Source organism: Macaca mulatta, chromosome 14 (assembly GCF_049350105.2).
Source record: "Macaca mulatta isolate MMU2019108-1 chromosome 14, T2T-MMU8v2.0, whole genome shotgun sequence".
In the NCBI taxonomy this organism is placed as follows: Eukaryota; Metazoa; Chordata; class Mammalia; order Primates; family Cercopithecidae; genus Macaca; species Macaca mulatta.
Window position 1 is genome coordinate 102,796,762 of NC_133419.1, and position 23,440 is coordinate 102,820,201.

General features: G+C 35.8%; 1 protein-coding gene across 3 annotated transcripts in view; it reads left to right on the forward strand.

Moving 5' to 3' along the window:
- The window catches only part of CEP126 (centrosomal protein 126), a 76,665-nt gene that overhangs the window by 606 nt on the left and 52,619 nt on the right, over nucleotides 1-23,440 (forward strand). For all 3 annotated transcript variants that reach the window (XM_015115538.3, XM_001095649.5, XM_015115537.3), the window contains exon 2: nucleotides 6,995-7,114. Coding sequence is in view for 2 of the 3 variants with exons in the window: in XM_001095649.5 (XP_001095649.5) it covers nucleotides 6,995-7,114 (120 nt within the window). In the remaining variant the exon portion in view is untranslated. The remainder of the gene's footprint in view (nucleotides 1-6,994; nucleotides 7,115-23,440) is intronic.

Here is a 23,440-nt window from a genome sequence, read left to right on the forward strand (position 1 = left end):
CACGTCACCCTGTTATCCTACTCCCATTCTTCAACTTTGTAACATTTTTGTGAATTTTGAAACGCATCAACTGCGTATTCTGTGGGGATTATTTTTTACCTTCTAGAATTATGCCATTATGTTCTTCACTTATATATTAACTACTTCCTGATTTATCATTACTACTTGGAGAGAGAAATTACACAAATAAGTAAAATGTTTTGCTATCCCGAAGAGTCCGTTTTAACAGTTATCCTAACACAGCCCTAAATCCATTTACCAGAGCTGCTTAAGGCTACACCGTTTGGTAAGTTGTTTTGTTTTCCATCTCTGCCAGTCTGTTGTCAGAGCAACAGAAGAGAGGAAATGAGAAACAGGGGACCTGGACGCTTCACGATCTGGATTATCTCTGACTTTTCTCGAAGAGTTGGTTAAGCCAACCTTTGATGTTGCTGTTGGTTGCATTGTAGAAAATGGAAAAAGGAGAAGTATTTTGTTATCAAAATCTGTAAATCACGTTTATTCCTTTAGAGACTGTTGTGATGATTAGGATTTAACCTTTGTGTTCCCAAAGGACTTGGTTGACAATGATGGTGTTGTGTAATCATCTTCATTCTTGTCAGAGATGAGTGTCTTCTCTTTGCAAGTTAACCCTGTTTTCTTATCCTCCTTGTCTCCAACTTCTAGGATGTTCTTTGTACTCTGTTACAATTTTAGCAGCAAGTCAACAATGTGTATTGAGTGCCTGCTCTTTGGCTGACTCTGTTCTAGGTTCTAGGGATACAAATCTAGTGAGGAAGACAAATGTGTGTAGAGTTTCACTAAAAATAAAACATCTCTCCTCCGATCATGCTTTCTCCAACCTTCCATCCCTTCAGTCTTTTCTTTCTTTGGGCAAGTTCTCAAAATGGTAGCTTGCAACAGCAGCTTCTAGTTCCTCTCATCTATTCATTATTAACCCCATTCAGTTTGGCTTTTGCCCTTGCTGCTCCCCAAAATTGCCCTCTTAAAGATGTACTCTGAAATGAACACAATCATTTTCTGTATGGATTTAATTCTGGCCTCTTGACATTATATGTTCTTGGACACAACTGCTATTACACTGACCCTGATTTATCTCTAAATCAGAAAATAGGGAAGTATTGTAAATGGCTCACTGAGAGTGTTTTTCTATTATTTTCATTAATAAAATGGTTGTAGGCCTCAGTTTTTAAAAATTATGTGGTATAAATTTTGACACAAATGCCAAAGAAAATATTCATAAATAGAATCCAGCAATACTTTGAATGAATACGACCAAATAGACTCTATTCCAGAATTCAAATGACATTTCCTATAAATACAGCACTAAAAAATATCCTTAAAAGCTAAATATATAGTTAAAATTAGGCAAGTTATAAATGAACATTTTAATAGATGACCAATAGACTTTGATAAAATCCAACAACGTATGTGTGTGTGTGTGTGTGTGTGTGTGTGTGTGTGTGCTGGTTTATATATATTTTTGCTAGTTTGTGTATATATATGTTTAGATAATATATATTTAAATTAGAACAGAGGAATTATTTTTGAACATAAGATTATAACACTAAATCAAGAATATTATGTTTACTAGTTGGAAAAACACTAAAGCACCTTTTATATAAGTTTAATTAGAATATTCTTTGTGTCTGTGTTTTCCATTGGATACCTGGTACAGGGTAGGTGCTCAAATTTACATGACTAAATGAAAAAAAGGAAAGAAAACAAATGAAAGGACCATAGTCTTAAAATAAGCAAGTATGTGGTAACATTTACATTTCGATTTCAAATATGAACATGATACTGAGAGGCCATCTGGCTTTCTGTTGAAGACATTTTCTTACTGGAGTCAGAATTTTCTGACTCTAAAGGTTATAAAACAACAAAACCTTATAAAGTTTATTTAATTAAAATTAGCTAAAGTTCTATCATTTCAATCTCTTTTGAGAGTTCAAATAGAAATAAAGATTTTTTTTAAAAGGAAGGTCTCTCATGTCCCCTTATACCTGCCTTTTTTTCCTCAGAAATATCTCTAGACTTCAACCCTCCCATTTTATCCTAGCACCCATCTTGCCTCTCCTTTCCTCTCCAGTTTATACCCTATTCTTAACTATCTGAACTTTCTCTCACCAACATCTTTGGCTATTTGTACCGCAATCATTCTGCCTCAGTCACTCAGTAACTACTAAAGTCTGCTCTTTACTCCTTCATGCGAATAATAAAAATGCTGTCAAAGAAAAAAATCACAAAACAATACAGATTGTACCACTAAAGATTGATGGTTTCCAGCTTCACCTAAACAGGAACAAGTTTCTTTCTTTTTCCTATTAATGCCCCTGCCAGGTCTCTGTCACCTTCCACCACACTCAATGTACTCTCTTACCACTTGATAAGACACGGATGCCCTGACAGGTCTCTTCCAACAAACAGCACAAACTCACACCCTCCCACCCACCTGTCTTTTTTTTCCTCCAGGCTCACTGATGGGATCTTACTTTTACTGTAGAAAGTGAAGTGAACCCATTCAGCTGGGCTGGGTGGCTCACATCTGTAATTCTAGCACTTTGGGAGGCCGAGGTAGGCAGATTGCTTGAGTCCAGGAGTTCGAAACCAGCGTATCTCTACAAAAAAAAATACAAAAATTAGCTGGCTGTTGTGGTGCATGTTTGAAGTACTACTTAAGAGGCTGGGACAGGAGGATTGCTTGAGACTGGGAGGTGAAGGTTGCAGTGAGCTGAGATTATGGTACTGCACTCCAGCCTAGGCAACAGAGCGAGACCCTGTCAATAAATAAATAAATAAATAAATAAACTATTTTGCTGACACATACATAATAAAACATAGTTTTGTACCTTGTCTTTCTAAAAGGTACTGCCCCACGCTCATGAGATTTTGAAACTTACGTACATAGTACATTTCTAATGGCATATACATTTGTACAACCCTCTTAGGAGCCAAGTTTTCTATAGTGCACTAAAAGATATAAAAATGCATATGCCTTTTTGTCCTCATATCTACCCCAGAGAATTTTCTCCAAGGGAATAATTCAGCTGGTTTTTATTAAGTCATTACTGTATTCTAAGAACCATGCCAGGCATGAGAGTTACAGAAATGTAGCAAAGACACTTACGATGTACTCATGAAGGTGTCATCAAGTCATCTGGTGGAGGTTAGAAAAGGCTTCAAGGGAAGGAACTGCTTGAGATGACCCTGAAAGGATGAGTAGAGTTAGCCAAGTGTGTGCCAAGAGATAATGGTATGATACATCATGGGTTGTTCTGTTTATAATTATCTTAGTGTGTCTGGGCATAAGATTCATACAGGGAAATGTTAAGAAATGAAGTTGAAAAAACAAACTATATTATAGAATGGTTTATATGTAGGTCCAAGAACTTTGGAATTTTTCTTGAAGGTAATAGGGAGTTTTTAGAGAATAACAAAGAGAAACACAATCAGATTTGCATTTAGCTGACTTCGTGTAGGTTCAAATAGAGGATGACCAGTTTTGGAGTAAGATGAGTTAGAGGAGCACTGCAGTAGTTCAAGCAAGGGATTTAGAGCACCTGAGTTAAGGGAGAGGAAGAAGGTACAGTAGAAGAGAAATAGAATCAACATAGTTTTAATAGATTTGGGAAAAAATGGGTTATGTAATACATGGTTACTTGTGATGGCAACATTTTAAACAACCTAACTGGAGAAAAGACTAAGTTGGGAGAGGAGAAGTGAGGATAGAGTGGGGTAGAATAAGCTGTGCTTTAAAATTACATGTTACAATCCATAGTATTCTTGGTTTTGTTTTTTAATGTTAGGTATCTAAAAATTCCCTTCTTTTGGACAGGTATTTAGCAGTGTTTTTTATGGAACTACCTACCTTTACCATACAGCCTGTATAAAAAACAAAATTTAACCAGCCATCTAATTTTTTTAAACTTGAGTACCTTATTTGAAAAGATACAAAAGCAGCAGGATTCTTTATATTAATAATTAATAATTCAGCAGGAAACAAACTATACTATTATACTTATATATAAAGAAAGAAAGACAATCATTTGGTTAAATTGAAGACTATGTAGCTGTCAGAACATTACAAACATTACATTTGTGATTTTCTTTATGCTGTTGTGATGAGACTTCAGACATGTCAAACAGAGAACAGAACTGTCTCCTCCTTGCTTCTCACTGAAGCCGAAGCATCTTCCCTCCCTTCAACCTCATGTTGGCCCTGTGCACCCTGAAAGAAAGTTGCACTTTTCTTTACTGCCAAGTTGTCACTTTTAATACCTAGCCATCTTGTTGAAGTCTGGCTCTTAATAAAGAATTCTATCAGAGAAAAACAGTTTTTCTGTGCTAGCAAAGAACCAAATTTTCTTCCGTTTTGGTTTGATTTTTATAAATCCTTTAAAAGAAATCTTTAAGTAAAAATATGTTTGTGAGTGTGTTTGGGTCTTTGTCTTGAAGTAGTGTAAAATTTTATTTAAAACGAAGGTAAAATGAATTATGGCCTATGGTATAAAGATGGTTAAATAGCAACATGAAACAAATAAGCCCCCATCAGCAAAGGTCTAAACAACAAAATGTTCAAATAAATCTGTTATTCTGAAATATGTAATAATAGAGTTTCTTTATAATATTGATGCTGAAGCACTATAGGATCCTGAAATTAACACATGTTGAATTAACAAATTATGTACCATGTAGTTTATTATTGGGTGTATTTCTTGTCTTGTTTTACCATCAATAATCAATTTATGAAATTTTTACAATCTTGATTAAATGCAGCTTTTAAAGGGAATTTTGCATCTCCATCTTAGAGTAAAAAGTTTTTAAACAAGCTGTTTGTTCTAAAAAAGACAAGTAGATATGCCCTACCATCTATAACTTCAGTGTAATCTTATATATTTCTACATCTAATGATGAGGTACTAAATGTGATTACATGGTAATTGAATGAACTTTTTTTTTTTTTTGAGACAGAGTCTCGCTATGTTGCCCAGGCTGGAGTATAGTGGCGCGTTCTCAGCTTACTGCAGCCTCAACCGCCTCCAAGCTCAAGCGATCTTCCCACATCAGCCTCCCAAGTAGCTGGGGCTACAGGAATGCACTGCCACACCTGGCTGATTTTTGCATTTTTTGTAGAGACGGGGTTTCACCATATTGCCCAGGCTGGTCTCAAACTCCTGGGCTCAAGCAGTCTGCCCACCTTGAGCTCCAAAATTGTTGGGATTACAGGTGTGAGCCACTGCGCCCGGCCAAATGAACTTCTTCTAATTCAGAATCGTTAAAAACAGAAGACTCATGAAAAACAGAAAATTACTCTGACAAATTCGATAAAGATATTTAATAATGTCAATTAAAACACCACTAAATAAATTGGAGAAATTACTCATATTGCTACAACTTATTTAAGGAGAGTTTAATTTTATAAAATAAATTTCAAATGAATAGATGATTAGGATAACCAAAATATTCCCCTTTTTCTCTGACGAGCTTCTGGATACACAGATGACTATGCATGGTTTTCCTAGTGGTTTTTTATAACCACTAAGTGAGTCAGAAACTGTATTCCTAACCGTTCTAGTTATATGGCTATTTGATTGTTTAATATTTGAAAGTGTACTTTCCTACTATAGATTAAGGGATCTGTTGGAACATTTACTTCATCTACTTTCTATTAGTGAAATACAACCTTCTTATTTCATTTTCTTATATTTATGGCTATGAGGGCAACTAGTTGGTAAGTACTCAAATATTTGTGTAATGAGGACATGCTCAGTGGCTCACACCTGTAATCCCAGCACTATGGGAGGCTGAAGCGGGCGGATCACCTGAGGTTAGGAGTTCGAGACCAGGCTGACCAACATGGTGAAACCCCGTCTCTACTGAAAATACAAAAATTAACTAGGGGTGGTGGCACGTGTCTGTAGTCCCAGCCACTTGGGAGGCTGAGGCAGAAGAATCACTTGAACCCAGGAGGCAGAGGTTGCAGTGAGCTAAGATCATGCCACTGCACTCCAGCCTGGGCGACAGAGTGAGACTCCATCTCAAAAAAAAAAAAAAAAAAAAAAAAACCTGTGTAATGAATGAAGAGAGATATATATATATAGTCTTCTTATCTGAGCTCATGACTTTTTTTTTTTTTTTTTTTTTTTTCTGAGATGGAGTTTCGCTCTTGTTGCCCAGGCTAGAGTGCAGTGGCATAATCTTGGCTTTCTGCAACTTCTGCCTCAGAGGTTCAAGAGATTCTCCTGGCTCAGCCTCCTGAGTTGTTGGGATTACAGGTGCCTGCCACCACGCACGGCTAATTTTTGTATTTTTAGTAGAGACGGGGTTTCACCATGTTGGCCAGGCTGGTCTCAAACTTCTGACTTCAGGTGATCCACCCGCCTCGGCCTCCCAAAGTGTTGGGATTGCAGGCGGGAGCCACGGCGCCCAGCCTGACCTCATGATTTCTAAAAGTAGATTTTTTTCTTCAGGAAAAGTGAGCTATATCTTAAATTCTAATACCAAGTCAGAATTTTTTTTTTTTTTTTTTTGTGAGACGGAGTCTTGCTCTTGTTGCCCAGGCTGGAGTGCAATGGCACAATCTCAGCTCATTGCAACCTCCGCCTCCTGGGTTCAAGCGATTCTCCTGCCTCAGCCTCCCAAGTAGCTGGGATTACAGACATGCACCACCAAGCCCTGCTAATTTTTGTATTTTTAGTAGAGACAGTGTTTCGCCACGTTGGCCAGGCTGGTCTTGAACTCCTGACCTTGTGATCCGCCTGTCTCAGCCTCCTAAAGTGATGGATTACAGGTGTGAGCCACCGCGCCCAGCCCAAAAATTTTTTTACATAAAATGTTTGCCAGTCATATGCTAATGTGGGCACATACTAATTATTCCACAAAAACTATCATTACATCATTTGCATGAGGCTGTAGTTATATTTATCCTATAGCACTTGACACTGTTCCACTAAAGATGTAGACCATTGTTCTTAACTTAATGCTATCATTAGAGATATGAAAATCCATCTGGAGAAAAATTTAGAAGAAGAGCGCCAGATATTACTGCAGCAACAAAAAATATGTCGAAATCGAGCACGTAAATATTTTGTGGAGTCAAATCGGAGAAAAAAGTAAGTAATTGCACTTTATTCCGAAGCATAGAAATTCAAAGTCAGTATAAAGTAATAGTTTCTCTACTTTTAAATAGTAAATAGTTGAAATTATTTACTGAAATTTAGAATTTTATTTTGTATGTATCTGTTTCCATTTTTCTCCTACTTTTGGGCTCCTGGCATCTATAAACAGCATGTGACAGGTGTTTGATAAAGATGAATAATCATATGTTGAAAGAGTAGTGGACTTTGGGGTCAGAGATGTAGGACATACTAGCTCTATGAATTAAAGGAAGTCTGTTTAATGTCTTTAAGCCTCAGTTTTCTCATTTATGATTGGAATTAATAACATATGTTTCAATGGGTTTTGGTGTACAGCAGAAAGGGTAGAAATAAAGTGGAGTATTTGAGAATACATGTAAAAATATCAGTGTCTGACATAAAAGACTTCTTATTTTTTTTATTAATGTTTGTCAATTGTTTATTTTACCATAATCGACTTTGTGTAATAGCAAGCCTTATATGGAATTTTATTAATAAATTTTCTATTTGTATTCTCTCATCAAATGTAAGAATTCTGATGTAGAAAATGACAGAAAAGAAATTTTGGTTTAAAATTCTAAGAGGCAGGACATTTTCCAATACAATATTATTGTGTTTTATTTTCTGTTACCCTAAAGTGCAATGTAAAGATACATAAACATTTCTTTTAAAACACTAATCATTTATCTCTATATTTCACCTTTTATAAGGGGGCCAAATTATTTGTGCATATCCCAATTTCAGGAACTGTTTATGATTATGGTCTTCTTAACCATGCCATGATCTATCAATTTATACTTTACGTCATTTAAGTTTATGCTGTCCACTTACATTGTGTTCACAGAGGATTTTTTTGTTTTATTGTGGTTTTGGGTGTGTGTGTGTGTGTTTTTTGTTTGTTTTGTTGTTTTTGAGATGGAGTCTCACTCTGTCTTTCAGGCTGGAATGCAGTGGCACAATCTCAGCTCACTTCAACCTCTGCCTCCCAAGTTCAAACGATTCTCCTGCCTCAGCCCCCCAAATAGCTGGGATTACAGGCACGCACCCCCATGCCCAGCTAATTTTTTTGCATTTTTAGTAGAGACAAGGTTTTGCCATGTTGGCCAGGCTGGTCTCAAACTCCTGACCTCAAGTGATCCTTCCACCTCGGCCTCCCAAAGTGCTGGGATTACAGGCATGAGCCACCATGCCCGGCCATCCATACTATAGTAAAGAAAATTAGAATATTTGGAAGTTATCTTTGACTATTTAAAATGTTGTGATATAAGACAATCATTTATTCACTCAACTAACATTTACTAGGAAACCCCAAGGTTTCATATTCTGAAGGATAAAAAGATACAAAGCATAATTTCTGCCCTCAGATTACTGATAGTGAAATAATAAAAGATGGCAATGCTATGCAGTAGGTACTACAATAGCATCACTTCCGAGATTCTATGGAAGCACATGCCATAGACTTAAAGGACAAGAAAGAATTCCTGGAAGAACAAAGTCTTTTGAATTACTTAACCAAGAGTTAACCAGGGAAGATGAAGAGGAAGGGAGATGTTTTATTTAGAGAGAACAATATGCGGAAAAGTCTAATGTTATGAAATACAGGACAAAAGTTGTATGTAGCTGATGCATGGGAATGTGTGTAAGAGTATCAGGAGATGAAGTTACAGTGTTGATAGTACACATTTTATGAAATAACTTTTATGACAATCTAAAGAAATTAAAGATGCTGTTGAAGGAACAAAATCAGAGGAGTGTCATGATCAGATTTATATTTTAGCTCATTATAGCAAAGGGGTAGAGGATGAATTGAAAACAGGCTGGAGGCAAAGAGTACAGTAGAAAGCTGTTATAATGTTCTAGGCAAGAGGATGGTTATGGAAGTGGAGTTGGATTGAGTAGATAGGGTCAATAGGAGTCAAGGATTAATTATAGGTGAAGCATGATCAGCATTGCCAGAAATGGAATTCTTGTAGATTATGAAAACTTTAACATTTTAACATAAATTTTTCTAAAATACAATGCATATTTCTGTAATCTTTCATATAGTTTATGATAAAAGTGGTTTGATCTTTTCTTCTTGCCCTAGGATCATTATTATGAGCATTAAATATTCTCCATTATGTTATTGTACTGCCTTTGAGCTATTAAGCTTTATTTAGTCTATAATAAGTAGCCTGTAACAGTTAAGCTTAGTGAGTTCTTGCATTGAGGATTATCTATCTTCTTGTAATTTCTCTTTTTAAAATTAAACTCTTGGCTGAGCACAGTGGCTCACACCTTTAATCTCAGCACTTTGGGAGGCCAAGGCGGGTGGATTACTTGAGGTCAGGAGTTCAAGACCAGCCTGGCCAACCTGGTGAAATCCCGTCTCTACTAAAAATACAAAAATTAGCTGGGCATGGTGGTACACTGCTGTAATCCCAGCTACTCAGGAGGCTGAAGCAAGAGAATCTCCTGAACCCGGGAGGCAGAGGTTGCGGTGAGCCAAGATCACTCCACAGCACTCCAGCCTGGGTGATGGAGCAAGGCTCCATTTAAAAATAGTAATAATAAATTAAATTAAACCAAATTATACTCTTTATTTTGAGGTAATTGTAGATTCACAGGCAATTGTAAAAAATAAAACAGAGAGATTCCATATACCTTTTACCCAGTTTCCCCCAGTGATAATATCTTGCAAAACTATAGTACAATATCACAACTAGGATGATAAGATGTTTACAGTCAAGATACAGAACACTTCCATCACCATAAAGATCCCTCAAGTGTTGTCCCTTTATAGCCACACCTACTTCTCTCCCAGTCCCACCCCCTAGAAATCACTAATATGATGTTCTCCATTTCTACAGTTTTTTTCATTTCCAGAGTGTTGTATAAATGGGATCATACCATATATAACCTTTGGGAGTTGGCTCTTCTCACTCAGTACAATTCTTTGGGATTCATTCAAGTTGTAGTGTGTATCACTAGCTTTTTTATTTTTATTGCTGAATATTTATTATTATTTCATGATATGGATGCACCAGAGTTTGACCATCCACCCGTTGAAGGACATGATATCTCAGTCTATTATAAATAAAGTTGATAAAAAAAATTCATGTATAGGTTTTTGTATAAACATAAGCTTTTATTTCTCTGAGATAAGTGACCATGAGTACTCTGGGTAGGTCATATGGTAGTTGCACGTTTAGTGTATTTTTTTTCAGAGTATAAGCATGATCCAGCTTTTCCTCATCCTCACTAGCATTTGGTATTGTCACTTTTTTATTTTAATCATTCTGATAGGTATGTAGTAATATCTCATTGTGGTTTTAATTTGTACTTCCCTAATTGCTAATGATGCAGATTATCTTTTCATATTTTATTTACCATCTCTTCTCTTTTAGTGAAATTTTCTTTACATTTGTATTCATTTTTAATTGGACTGTTCACTCTTTTATTATTGAGTTTTGAGGGCTCTACATATATTCTAGATACTAGTCGTTTGTCAGATATGTTGTTTGTAAACATTTTCTCCTACCTTGGAGATTGTTTGTCCATCTTCTTCATAGAGTCTCTTCCAGAGCAGAAGTTCTGAATTTTGATGAAATTCAGTTTATTGGTTTTTCTTTTTATGGACTGTGCTTTTGGTGTGAAGTCTAGGAACTCTTCGCCTAGTCCTAGGTTCTGAAGATTTTCTGCTGTGTTTTATCCTCAAAGTGTTATAGTTTTATGTTTTACAGTTAAGTCTGTGATCCAGTTTTAGTTAATCTTTGTAAAAGTATCAGATGTGTATCAGAGTTTGGAGGTTTTGTTTGATAGTTTTTTGGGGGATGTGTTTTGTCTCCAGATGTCCAATTGGCCCAGTGTTATTTGTTGAAAAGGCTACCTTTCCTCAATGAATTGTTTTTGCACCCTGTCAAAAATCAGTTGAGCGTACTTGTATGCATCTATTTTGGGGTTCTTTATTCTATTCTACTAATTTTTGTGTCTGTTCCTCTACCAACACTCCACAATTTTGATTACTGTAGCTATATAATAAGTCTTCAAATCATGTAGGCTGATTCTTCCCACTTTGTTCTTCTACAAAATTGTTTTAGGTATTCTAATCTGCCTTTGAATATAAAATTTAGAATAACCTAAACCTGCAAAAATTATTGCTGGGACTTTCATAGGAATTGCATTATATTTGTATATCAGTGTGGGATGGGGAAAATTGACATCTTCTGTTGGTCTAAAATTACCTTTTTTGTGTGTGTCTCTGCCAGGCTTTGGTATCAGGATGATTCTGGCCTCATAAAATGAGGATCTCCTAATAAATCTACTGAGTTTTTTATTTCAGTCATTGCATTTTTTAATTCTAAATTTTTTCATTTGACTCTTCTTTATATTGATTCTTTATGTCTTCTATTTATTTTCTGAGACTATTTTTTCATCTACAGACATGCTCATTGAAGCATTTTTGTCATGGCTGCTTTAAAATTTTGGCAAATAATTCTAACATTCCTGTCATCTTGATGGTGGCATATGTTGATTGTCTTTTTTCACTCAGTTTGAGACCTTCCTGGTTCTTGGAATGACAAGTGATTTTCTATTGAAACCTGAACATTTTCATATTCTATTCTAAGATTCTGTGGCTTATTTAAACCTTCAACTTTAGCTGGCTCTCTCTGACACTGCTCTAGCGGGGGAAGAAGGGATGCAGCCTCACCATGGAAAGATGGAGGTAGAAGCCAAGGTTCATCACTCAGCCTCTGTGGACAGCAGACGAGTAGGAGGGTTCCTTATTACTGCTGAGCAGTAGCAGGAGTTCCAGCTTCTCACATGGTCTCCATTGATACCACAGTGGAGGTGGCCTTATTACCGCTGGATGGTGGTGAAAGTCATGTCTCACTGCAGGCTTCCTCATGTCTCTCTGCAGGCCTCCTCAGATATCACCAACTATGGAGACTCAGGGCATCTCATCCTGCTGGGTAGGTGAAAATCCAGACTCGCCACATAGTCTCTACTAATACCAGGGTGAGGAGAAGACCACATTACCACCAGGTGGAGATGAAAGCCAGGCGTTCTACTCAGCTTCTCTGACAACATCCCTACAGCAGGGTTGAGGGCACATTGTTACAAGGGAGGCAAGGGTAGAAATCTAAGCTCTCCATTCAGTCTTTTCTGGCTGGATGGGAGTGGAACCACAATTTTCTGTGGTGTTCGGATGGAGTAGCAGGATTATTACCAAAGTTTTCTGCCTAGCTATGCTGATCTTTTCCTTATCCTGAGGCTAGAAAGAGCAAGCTTTAGTTCGGGGGGGTGTGTGTGTGTGCGTGTGTGTGTGTGTGTGTGTGTGTGTGTGTGTGTAAGCTTTTTGATGCTTCCATGCTTCCAGCTTTTTTCTGCTCCAAGTCTGGAATATATGAAGCAAAAAGAAAACCCAGAGAACTTAATCACCATGTCCTTCCTCAGGTGCCAAGGTCCCTAGCCTGCTGACCTCCTCTTCTTCACTTCTCAGACTCTTCTTATGGGGTGTGTGTGTGTGTGTGTGTGTGTGTGTGTGTGTGTGTAGTTGTCCCTCGGTATCTGCTGGGGATTGGTTCCAAGACCCCCAGGGATACCAAAATCCACAGATGCTCAAGGCTCTTATATAAAATTGTGGAGTATTTGCATACAATCTATGCATATCCTCTCATATGCTCTAAATCTTTTCTAGATTACTTAGAATAACTAATACTGTGTAAATGTTATGTAAATAGTTGTTACACTATATTTTTATTTGTATTATTTTTATTGCTGTGTTGTTATTTTATTGTTTTTTCCCAAATATTTTCAATCCAGGGTTGGTTGAATCTATAGATATGGAACCCACAGATATGGAGGGCAAACTGTATATATCATGCACAGGAGTTTTAGTTGTACTTAGTGGGAGAAATAGAAAAAGTATGTCTACCTCCATTTTCCCAGAAGCAGAATTTGTTTCTTTTTGACGTCAGTATTTCTCCTTCTAGCAGCTCCTTCACATTTTTTAAATATTTCTAATACATTTTAACCTACTGAATAGAGGGATTTTGTTAGAACTGAAATCTAAGACTAGTGAATGAGGACCTAAGGGATCTCGTTACTGAATTTTTGAGCTTTAGTTAATTGATATGTTTCTTTTCACTGACGCCTTAGCCTTTAGAGAAATGAGGTACTTTTATGTTTTTCCTTTGTGTGATGTATATTACTAATTCTATAAATCTTTATTGTTTGGGTGTTTTGCCCTGTGATAGTGTATTGAAGGTGATTTTCAACCTTTCATTTGTTTTCTTTTACAGTCAAGTGAAAGACAATCTGTTGGAAAGTACGATTTTCGATACATTCTTTTAGGATTTCAAATAATTTTAAGTCTCAGAAAGCACAGGATTATAATCTGGGACACATGTTTCTTTGACAGGCAATGAAAACTCACAGTATATTATTGGGTTTAGTTCTATTTCTTATAGGCTTGTTGTTGGCATTATTGTTTGTTAAAAATGATATTTTTCATTTCTAAAAACTATGTCTCCAACTGCATTTTTTAATTTGCAAGAACTATTTTTCCTTATTTTTAATTTATAATTATCTCAAAATATGTTTAGCTTTACAGTTTAATATTATCATATCTCTAGAAGGTTGTAACAACCTAGATGTAAAATATAATTCCATCCAGAAAAAAGAAATGTATCACAAAAGGCAAGTTCTTCAGTTCTACATTTGTCTCCTGTGACCTCAGGTACTCTAAAGACTACTTCCTAGGTTCTATTGTTAAACTGTTGCCATGATGTTTATTTGCTCACTTCTTAAGAGTATTTCCAACAGAGGAAAATGATACCCGTAGCTGTAGACTCCTGGGAAACTAGAACAAATAGTTTGGCATATAGCTGTCATTTGATGAGATGGCTCACATTTGAGCCAAGGTGCTCTACATGTTTCGTGAGGCAGAACTGCACATGTTAAACAGACCCCTCCAAAGTTGCTAAGGCAGATTCTGTTTCTTCTGTGAAAAAGACTAATTCCAGGGTCAATAGGAAGCAAAAATGTATTTCTCCACTCTGAATTCTACAATGGTAGAGAAGCTTTCTCATTTTTATTGCCAGTTCCTTCTATTCTCACAGCACTTACCAGTGCCTGGCACAGAATAATATAAAAGGAATTCTGTAAATAGTCATTGAGTAATGAAAGAATATAGTAATCATCACTATGATTGCTTATTAAAACTTTTTATTATTGGCCTATCATTGAGTTCAGGAGTAGAAATGTCTGCTTATTGGTCACACTCCATCCCTGGTTTAATGTGGCTCAACTTAACACAGGCTTTATTTTCTCCAGTCCCAGAAAATACTGCATGAAATTATTATTACTTTCTGTATACATTTTAGCCCAGAAAACCTGGCCACCGTGGAACAATATGAAATGATGGTGATGATAATTTGCTATCAAAATGACTTTTGGATAATAACAAGGAAAATACCACCTCTTAGCTTTGGAAATCCATCATTCATCATTGCCAGATATTGCTGAGTTGGTGGTTATTTTCTTAATTTCTCAAACATGCTAAGTTTTTTCCCCTCTCAACTCAGGGCCTTTGCATACTGTTTCTGCCTACAGCACTTTTTCCCCCATTTTTAAAATGATTTTCCCGTGTGTATTTGGAGTTTTTTAGCTTAAGTATCTCCAGAGAAATGGTCTCTGTTTACCTTATTTAAAGTGGGTTCCCCTGGCTCCCTATCTCAAACTAGAGTTTCTTTACTTCCTAGCACTTATGACAATTAGTAAGTCTTTGTTTACTTGGTTTTGTTAGCTTGCCTCGCTAGATAATAAATACCTGCCTGAACCATATCTGTTGTACTTACTGTTATATACTGAACATATCCACTATTACATCAAAATAATAGATAACTGCTTTTAAAAGTGCTCTGATTATATTTGAAGTTGACATACAGTCAAACATTTATTAAACAGTTATTTATTAAGCATGTACCAGATACAAAGCCTTGTGTTAGGAACAGGAATTCCAGAAATTAAAATTTCAGGCTCTGCACTCAATGAACTTGGAGAGTATGATGGGGAAGACAGACAGTTAAAATGCAATTAATTATTTCATTTGACGATGGTATTGCATGCTGCTGTATTCCGAGCCCTATGCTATGTGCTGACACAGACACTGAACTTATGATACTTAGAGTCTGATAAGCAATGCAGAAAAGTAAATAATTACAATATAGTGAGATAAATCCTATGGTAAGGTTAAGCTTAGGGTTCCATGGGAAAACAAATTTCTGTTATGTGTGGAAGTTGGAGATGAAAGTGCTTTGAAGAAAAAAAAATTACGGAAAGGTTGTGACATAGTGTATACTTGTTTAAAACCAGATAGAATCAGGCTGCCTAGTTTAGACTCCCAGTTCTTCCACTTAATAGTTATGTGGCCTTGCACAAGTTACTTAACCTTATTAAGATTCAGGTTTTTTGTCTGTAAAATGCTTACCTCAGAGAACTGCTGTGGGATAAAACAAGGTAATACGTATAAAATACTTAGCATTTACAGTACCTGACCATACTAAGCACTTGTAATGAATGATGATCATCTTCACAGGTCACCTTATATGTAATGACAAACTTTGCTTTGCCAGCAGCCTTCTCCCAAATGTTCTTTCCAAATCAGTCCCTAGCACCCTGATAGTCTCCCTCTATCCAAAATATAAATGCCAATCATGTAAATGCTCACATGCACAGTGCTTTTGGGAAGAAAGTAAACATGGGAAACTTTCACCCCCAAGAACCCCCGAAAACAATTAAGACTTAAAGCAACTGAAGATATGTGATTATATTAGAAATTGTTTCTAGAACCCCAAGTTGAGGAAAACATGGATGAAGTATTTTTTTTTGATACATGATAAGGTCTGTGCTTATAGCTTCTGTTTTCTCTGTGATACAGGATGTGAGAGGGAGGTAGAAAGTGGTATCATGGAAAGTGTGAAGATATTCAAAGATAGATACAAAGGTGTCATCTTTGCTCTTTGTTGTCATTTCTGGCCATTGCTCTCCCTTTTCTCTAAAATCCTCCAGCTGTCTTCAAGCACATGCTGTCAAAATATACTGCTTACCCCTACTTCTCCTTACTGCAGTCATGTATAGATCCTCTGTGTCATTCCTTGAAAATTTTAGCAACTTGGCTCTTTTTGTCTCCCTACCACTATTCTAGTGATCATTCTTTGTGATTTTAGCATCCACATAGACCATTCATCCAGCCTAATGATCTGTCATTTTCTTGAACTTCACTCATTCAGTAGCACATCACCTCAACTATTACCAATTACTACTTCACCTCCAAAATCTCAATTTCAGTCATCTCAATCTCTGATCTATGTCTCCTATTTTTCCATGTCAGTTCCTCTAGTACCCTGAATTCAACAGTTCTAAAACTCCACCAGGTCCTCCAATCCATTTATCTTATTACCCTTTTTCCGTTAATCCCATCCCTCATGTTCTCACTTCTGTTCAAACTGAGCTTCACACTCCATAGTCTGTCTATATCCTCAAACCTCTTGCAGTCAATCTCCACCCTTCATAGCGACCACTGTTATAATTCCTATCATTGGAGTTAATTTTTCTGGTTGAGATTCATCCATATATTAGTTCATTCTTATTGCTGAATGGTATTCCATTGTAAAAATATGTCATAATTTATTTATCCATTCTTCTATTGATAGGCATTGGGTTACTCTAATTTGGGACTAGTAATAAAACTACTGGCAGAAAGATAATTATAGCCAAAATGGTAAAACATGAGAGAATCCATAAGTAGGAAATCTTTTTGTAGATATACATTTTTATTTGTTCTGAGTAAACTAAAAGTAGAATTGCTAAGTCTTAGGGTATATGTATGTTTAACCATATAAGAAGGTGTCAAACAGTTTTCCAAAAGGTCTGACCTTTTTTACACACCCTCCAGCAAAGCATGTGAGTCCCAGTGGCTTTATAACCTTCCCAGTCAGCCTTTTTTAATTTTAGCTATATAGTATATGTAAATTGGGTTTAGTTTGCACTTCCCTGATGTGCCATTCCTAACTTTTTTATGAAATATCTATTCAAATATTTTGTCCATGTTTTAAGTTGGGTTGTCTTCTTGTTGAATTGTAAGATACAGATACATTCTGGGTACAAGTTCTTCGTCACAGATACATATTGCAAGTATTTTCCTCTAATATGTGGCTTGCCTTTTCATTTATTTAATGAAATCTTTCAAAGAGCAGTTTTACATTATGATGACATACAATTATCAATTTTTTGTTCTATGGCTAGTGCTTTTTGTGTCATCTCTAAGACATTTTGTCCACCCCAAGGTCATAAAGCTAGTCTTCTTGATTTCTTCTGGAAAGTTCATACTTATAGATTTTCAGTCTAGTTTTATCATTCATCTCAAATTATATGTGTGTAGTATGATATAAAGGTTGAGTAGTTTTTTCACATAAGTGTATTTAGTTGCTCCAGCACCATTTGTTGGAAAATAATTTCCTTTCATCAGTGGCCTCGATGCCTTTTTTGAAAATCAATTGAGGGTCTACTTCTGTGCTCTGTATTTTGTTCCATTGGTCTATTTACTCTTATACTAATATTACACTGCCTTGATTATTGTAGCATTATAGCAGGAATGCTCAACAGCAGTACTATTGACATTGTGGATGAGATAATTATTTATTATGGGGGGACTACCGTATAGGAATTTTAAGATGAAGTATAGGATGTTTACTAGCACCCTTGCCTGCTGTCCACTAGATACCAGTAGCACACCCCAGTCATGACCATTTAAAATGTCTCTAGACATTGTCAAAGGTCCACTTGAGGGGGAAGGAGCAAAACTTTCCTCAGTTGAGTACCACTTCTTTATAGTGAAATAAGATAGTGTGTAGCCTCCGATTTTGTTTTGATTCAAGATAGTTTTGCTTATTCTAGGTATTTTTACTTTTCCCTATAAATAAATCTGCCTGGTTTTGAGTAGGATTGTGGTGAATTTGTAGATAAATTTAGACAGACTTGATAACAATTCTAATTGCATTAATAAAATTGAGTCTTGCAGTCCATGAAATCCATGAACATAGCTCATCTCTTCTCCTCTTCCCCCCACCCTTTATTTTGGTTGAGTTTTGTTTGTTTGTTTGTTTGTTTGTTTGTTTAATTTCTCTCAGTGGCATTTTCTAGTTTTCAATGCAGAAGTCTCGCATGTCTTTGTTAAATGACTCCTAAGTATTTTGTATTTTGTAATGCTTTATGAATGAATTTATTTAAATTTCATTTTCGATTGTTTGTTGCTTATATGTTGAAATACAAACGACTTTTCTATATTGACCTTGTATTCTAAGAACTTGTTAAATTTTCTCATTAGTTCCAGGAGTTATTTTATATATTCCTTATGATTTTCTAGGTATATAATTATGTCATCTGCAAATAAAGAGAATGTAATGCCTGTCTTTCCAGTCAATATGGCTTTTACTTTTTTGTTGGCTTCAGTGAACTTTCTAGGAGTACTTCCAGTGCAATTGGGGAATAGAAGTAGTATGAGTAACCCTCTTTGCCTTCTACCTTTTGGGGAAGTATTTACTATTTCACCATTAACTATGCTGCTAGCTAGGGAATTCGGGCAGGTGCCCTCTATCAGATTGAAGAAGTTTCCTCTCATTCCTAGTTTGCTGAGAATTTTTATGAATGTGCATAGAATATTGTCAAATAGTTTTTCTAAATCTATTTTGATGATCATATCGCTTTCCTCTTTTTTGTCAATATAGTGAAATTCACTAATTTTGCATTCCATGGATAACCCTCATTTGGTAATGATGTGTTATTTTTATAAATTGCTGGATTTTATTGCTAATACAGATTGAGTGCTCGTTATCTAAAATGCTTGGAACTAGAAGTGTGGTAGATTTTAATTTTTTTTGAACTTTTGGAATATTTGCATATACATAATGAGTTATTGGGATTGGGACTCAAGTTTAAGCATGAAATTCATTTATGTTTGATAAACACCTTATGCACATAGCCTAAAGGTAATTTTAATGTAATATTTTAAAATAATTTTGTGCATGAACAAAGTTTGTGTACACTGAACCATCAAAAAGCAAAAGTGTCATTATCTCAGTCAACTGTGTGGACAATCTATGGTGGTTTGGTCATCACTACCATTCCTGAGTCTGAATTTATATGCTACTCATAAGCAATCATTTTCTTGTACTTATTCACACTTAACTACTTAAAAGTAAAATATATGACAGATAACATTAATACAATGAAAAAGTAATGTGTTTAAGGTAGTGAACCAGTACAGTAGCATCACCAGAATACCTATATCAGCTGTCAGACAACAGCAACAGCAAACAAAGGCAGACATTCAGTCTTCATGTCAGTGCTCAAAAGTTTCCAATTTTGCAGCATTTCAGATTTTGGATTTGTGGATTAGAGATGCTTAACCTGTATTTTGTGAAGGATTTTTGTGTAATGTCGGTGAGAGATACTGGGCTATAAATTTCTTTGCTTGTAATGTGTTGTTGGGTTTTGGAATCATAGTTATGCTGGCCTTATAAAACATGGCGGGGAGTGTTTTCTGCACTTCTATATTTTGAAAAAGGTTGTATATGATTGTTCTTTTTTAAATGTTTGACAAAAAAAATTATATCTGAACCTAGAGTTTTTTGTGGGAAACTTGTTAATTATAAATTACATTTTATTAATGTGTAGAGGTTTTCATATTTTATTGTCTTTTGTGTCAGTTTTGGAAAGTAGTTTCTTTTAAGAAATTGGTCCATTTTACCTAAGTTGTTGAATTTATTAGTATGAAGTTATTTGTAATATTCTCCTGTTATTCTTAAGGCCTGTGGTATTTGTAATGATATCCTGTTTTGCATTCATGATATTATTAATTTTTGTTTTCCCGTTTTTTCTTCATTGTTCTTGCTAGGAGCTTATCAGTTTTCTTAACATTTTCCAAAGCAACTTGTCTGTGTTTTCTCTAATTTTTTTGCTTACTATTTCATCAGTTTATTTTCTTTTTATTAGATTCTTCTTCAGGATAAATTTGCTCATCTTCTATCTTGTTAAGGTGGAAACTGAAGTCATTGATTTTAAACCTTTCCCCTTTTCTGATATAGCATTTAAAATTATAAATTGGCCGAGCATGGTGGTTCACTGCCTGTAATCCCAGAACTTTGGGAAGCCAAAGTAGGAGGATTTCTTGAGGCCAGGAGTCAAGACCAGCCTGGGCAACAAATCAAGACCCCCCATCTCTACAAAAAAAAAAATTAAAATGAAATAAAATTATAAATTGTCTTCCAAACGCTCTTTTAACTGCATTTAACAAATTCAGTATGCTGTATTTTCATTTTGATGTCATTCAAAAAAATTTTTTTTTAACTTCTCTTTAGATTTTTTTCTTTGATCTGTGGTTTATTTAGTACAGTGTTTTCATTTTTTCTTTAATTTTCAGTTATTTGGAGCTTTTCTAGATATTGTAATTGATTTCTAATGTAAATGTGTTTTGGTCAGAGAACATACTCTGTACGATTTAAATCTTATGAAATTCATTAACACTTCTTTTATGGCTCAGCATAAGATTTTTATGGTGTACTTGGGGAAAGACTGTATTATTATTGTTGGATTTAAATTATTACTGTTCTATAAATATCAACTAGATTGATGTAGCTGATAGCATTGTTCAAATATTCTGTACTCTTACTGATACTTCTTTTCTTTTCTTTTCTTTTCTTTTTTTTTTTTTTTCTGAGACAGAGTCTCACTCTGTCTTCCAGGCTGGAGTGCAGTGGTGCGATCTCGGCTCACTGCAAGCGCCGCCTCCCCAGTTCACGCCATTCTCCTGCCTCAGCCTCCAGAGTAGCTGGGACTACAGGCGCCAGCCACCACGCCCGGCTAATTTTTTATATTTTTTTAGTAGAGACGGGGTTTCGCGGTGTTAGCCAGGATGGTCTCGATCTCCTGACCTCGTGATCCACCCGCTTCGGCCTCCCAAAGTGCTGGGCTTACAGGCATGAGCCACCGCATTTGGCCTCTTACTGACACTTTTGTCCAGTTGTTCTGTTACTAAGAAAGGATGTTACAATATGCAGCTAGGATTGTGGATTTGTCTGTTTCTATCTTTAGTTCTGTGTTTGCCTTATGTATTTTGAAGGTCTGTTATTAGGTTCATACATCTATATAATTTTTGTGCCTTCCTGATGAATTGGCCTATCATTATGAAATGTTGTATTTTATCTCTAGTAATACTCCATTTCTTAAAGTCCAATATTAATAGCACCTAATAAATTTGTCTGATATTAATATACATAGTCAAAAACTTCATCTGATATTAATGTAGTCAAATAAATTTCTCAAGCTTTTCCATTCTTAGGTCTTCAGCCCGTGTATATTTGCAGTTGGGTCTTACTTAGTATCCATTCCAGCAAGTGCTAAGTCAGAAACTGTGAAGGGTCTGAGATTTTGCCCTACTTGCAAGCTAATAATTTAGTTTACCATGATTTCACTCAGTACCAATGAGATAGTTGTTAATTCATGTTGCCTGTTTTGAAATATTAAACAACAAATAACTTTTGTTTCCTTGTTTTCATGAGTGTCTGCCATATGACATAAATGTTTAGTGTCTTTTTTGATAACTCAGATACAAGATATTACCGAACGACTTCAAATACTTTAATTAGAGGAAGGCTTATATACTTATGATTTAACAAATTCCCCTGAGCATCTAGGCAGCCATGGACTTCTCAAACCAACTCTCAGATATACAATTTTGTCTAGAGTTAGCTCCATATCAGCCATATTAAAGGACAGACCATCAAAGCATTTGCCCAGGATACAAATCTGTAAGGATCACTGAAATATCACTAACATAAATCAGTTATACATACCAGCTGACTAAGATTCCTTCCTTACCTAACTAGATAAATGTAAATTGTTCTCATTACCAGTGAAGTAGATAGTGCTCTAAAAGAAAAATACAATAGTACAAAAAAAATCCCTGGAACAGACATCTCTGTTTTAAATAATGTCATAGGTATAAGTTGTTTTATGCAGTTACATGCCGCAACATCAGCCATGAGACATAAAGACGAGTTGCCTAAGTTGGCAGTTGCAGTGCACTGATACTCAGAAACTGAATAATGCATGACGTAGTGCTATTTACTAGGAAGATTTTAATATCATAAAACTAATTTCTAAAATCAAAAAAAGTTTTATTCTTCAGAAAAGCATACATAATAAATGGACATAATCCTTTTAAAATAACATAAAGAAGAAAGTAAACAATTTTTGTTAATAAACATTTCTCCCCATCGCTACTAAATAAATGTTAACTGGTTTTTAATATACTGACTTAAAGTTATTATTCTGGTCATTTGCTTCTCTATAACAAACCACCCTAAAATTTAGTAGCTTAAAACAGTTTATTAAAAATCTGTGTTGAATGGCTGAGCTGGTTTATTCTCCCTTGGAAGTCTCATGCTATTGCACTCAGATTTGTGCTGTGGTTGGTGTTATCTGAAGATTCCACTTCGCTGGACATCCAAGATAGTTTCTTCAGTCACATGTCTTGTGCTAGGCTGAGAAGGCTAGAACAGTTGGAACCAAGCTAGTTATCTCTCTCCAATGCTGTCTTGCCTATTAGCTAGCTTGGGCTTCTTTTCAGCATGGTGACCTCAAAGGCACTAAAATTCTTACATGGGGTTGGGCTTTTCTTGGAGTGAGCATTCCAGAAGTCCAAGTTGTAAGCTGCAAAATTCTAGCATGGTAAGTCACACAGTATCACTTCCATAACATTCTGTTGGTAATAAGAAAGTCACAGGGCCACACTGATTAAAGGGGAGGGGACTACATAATCCTGCTTCATTGGACATTATGTTTGGAGACTGACTATGACTACCACAGGAGTGCTTGACATGTGATTTTATCTGCTTGACACATTATTTTAATCTCAAGAGCATATGAATGTAGAATTTGGAACTTTTTAAGTTGACTCTGTCAGCTTCTGCTAAGCAAGCTGTGCCTCCTTCCTCCCAACAGAAAGTAGAATACTTTATTATGACTCTCTATTTAATCTCTTTTGTTGTCTCTGTCTTCAAAGACTACATTAAGTACATTCACATTGTTGTGTAACCATCATCATTATCCATCTCTGAAACTTCATCTTGCCCAACTGAAATTCTGTACCCATTAAGCACTAACTCCCCATCCTTCCCTCCCCACCAGCTGGTAACCCCCATTCTACTGTCTCTATGAATTTGAATACTGCAGGTACCTCATTTAAAGTGAAATCTT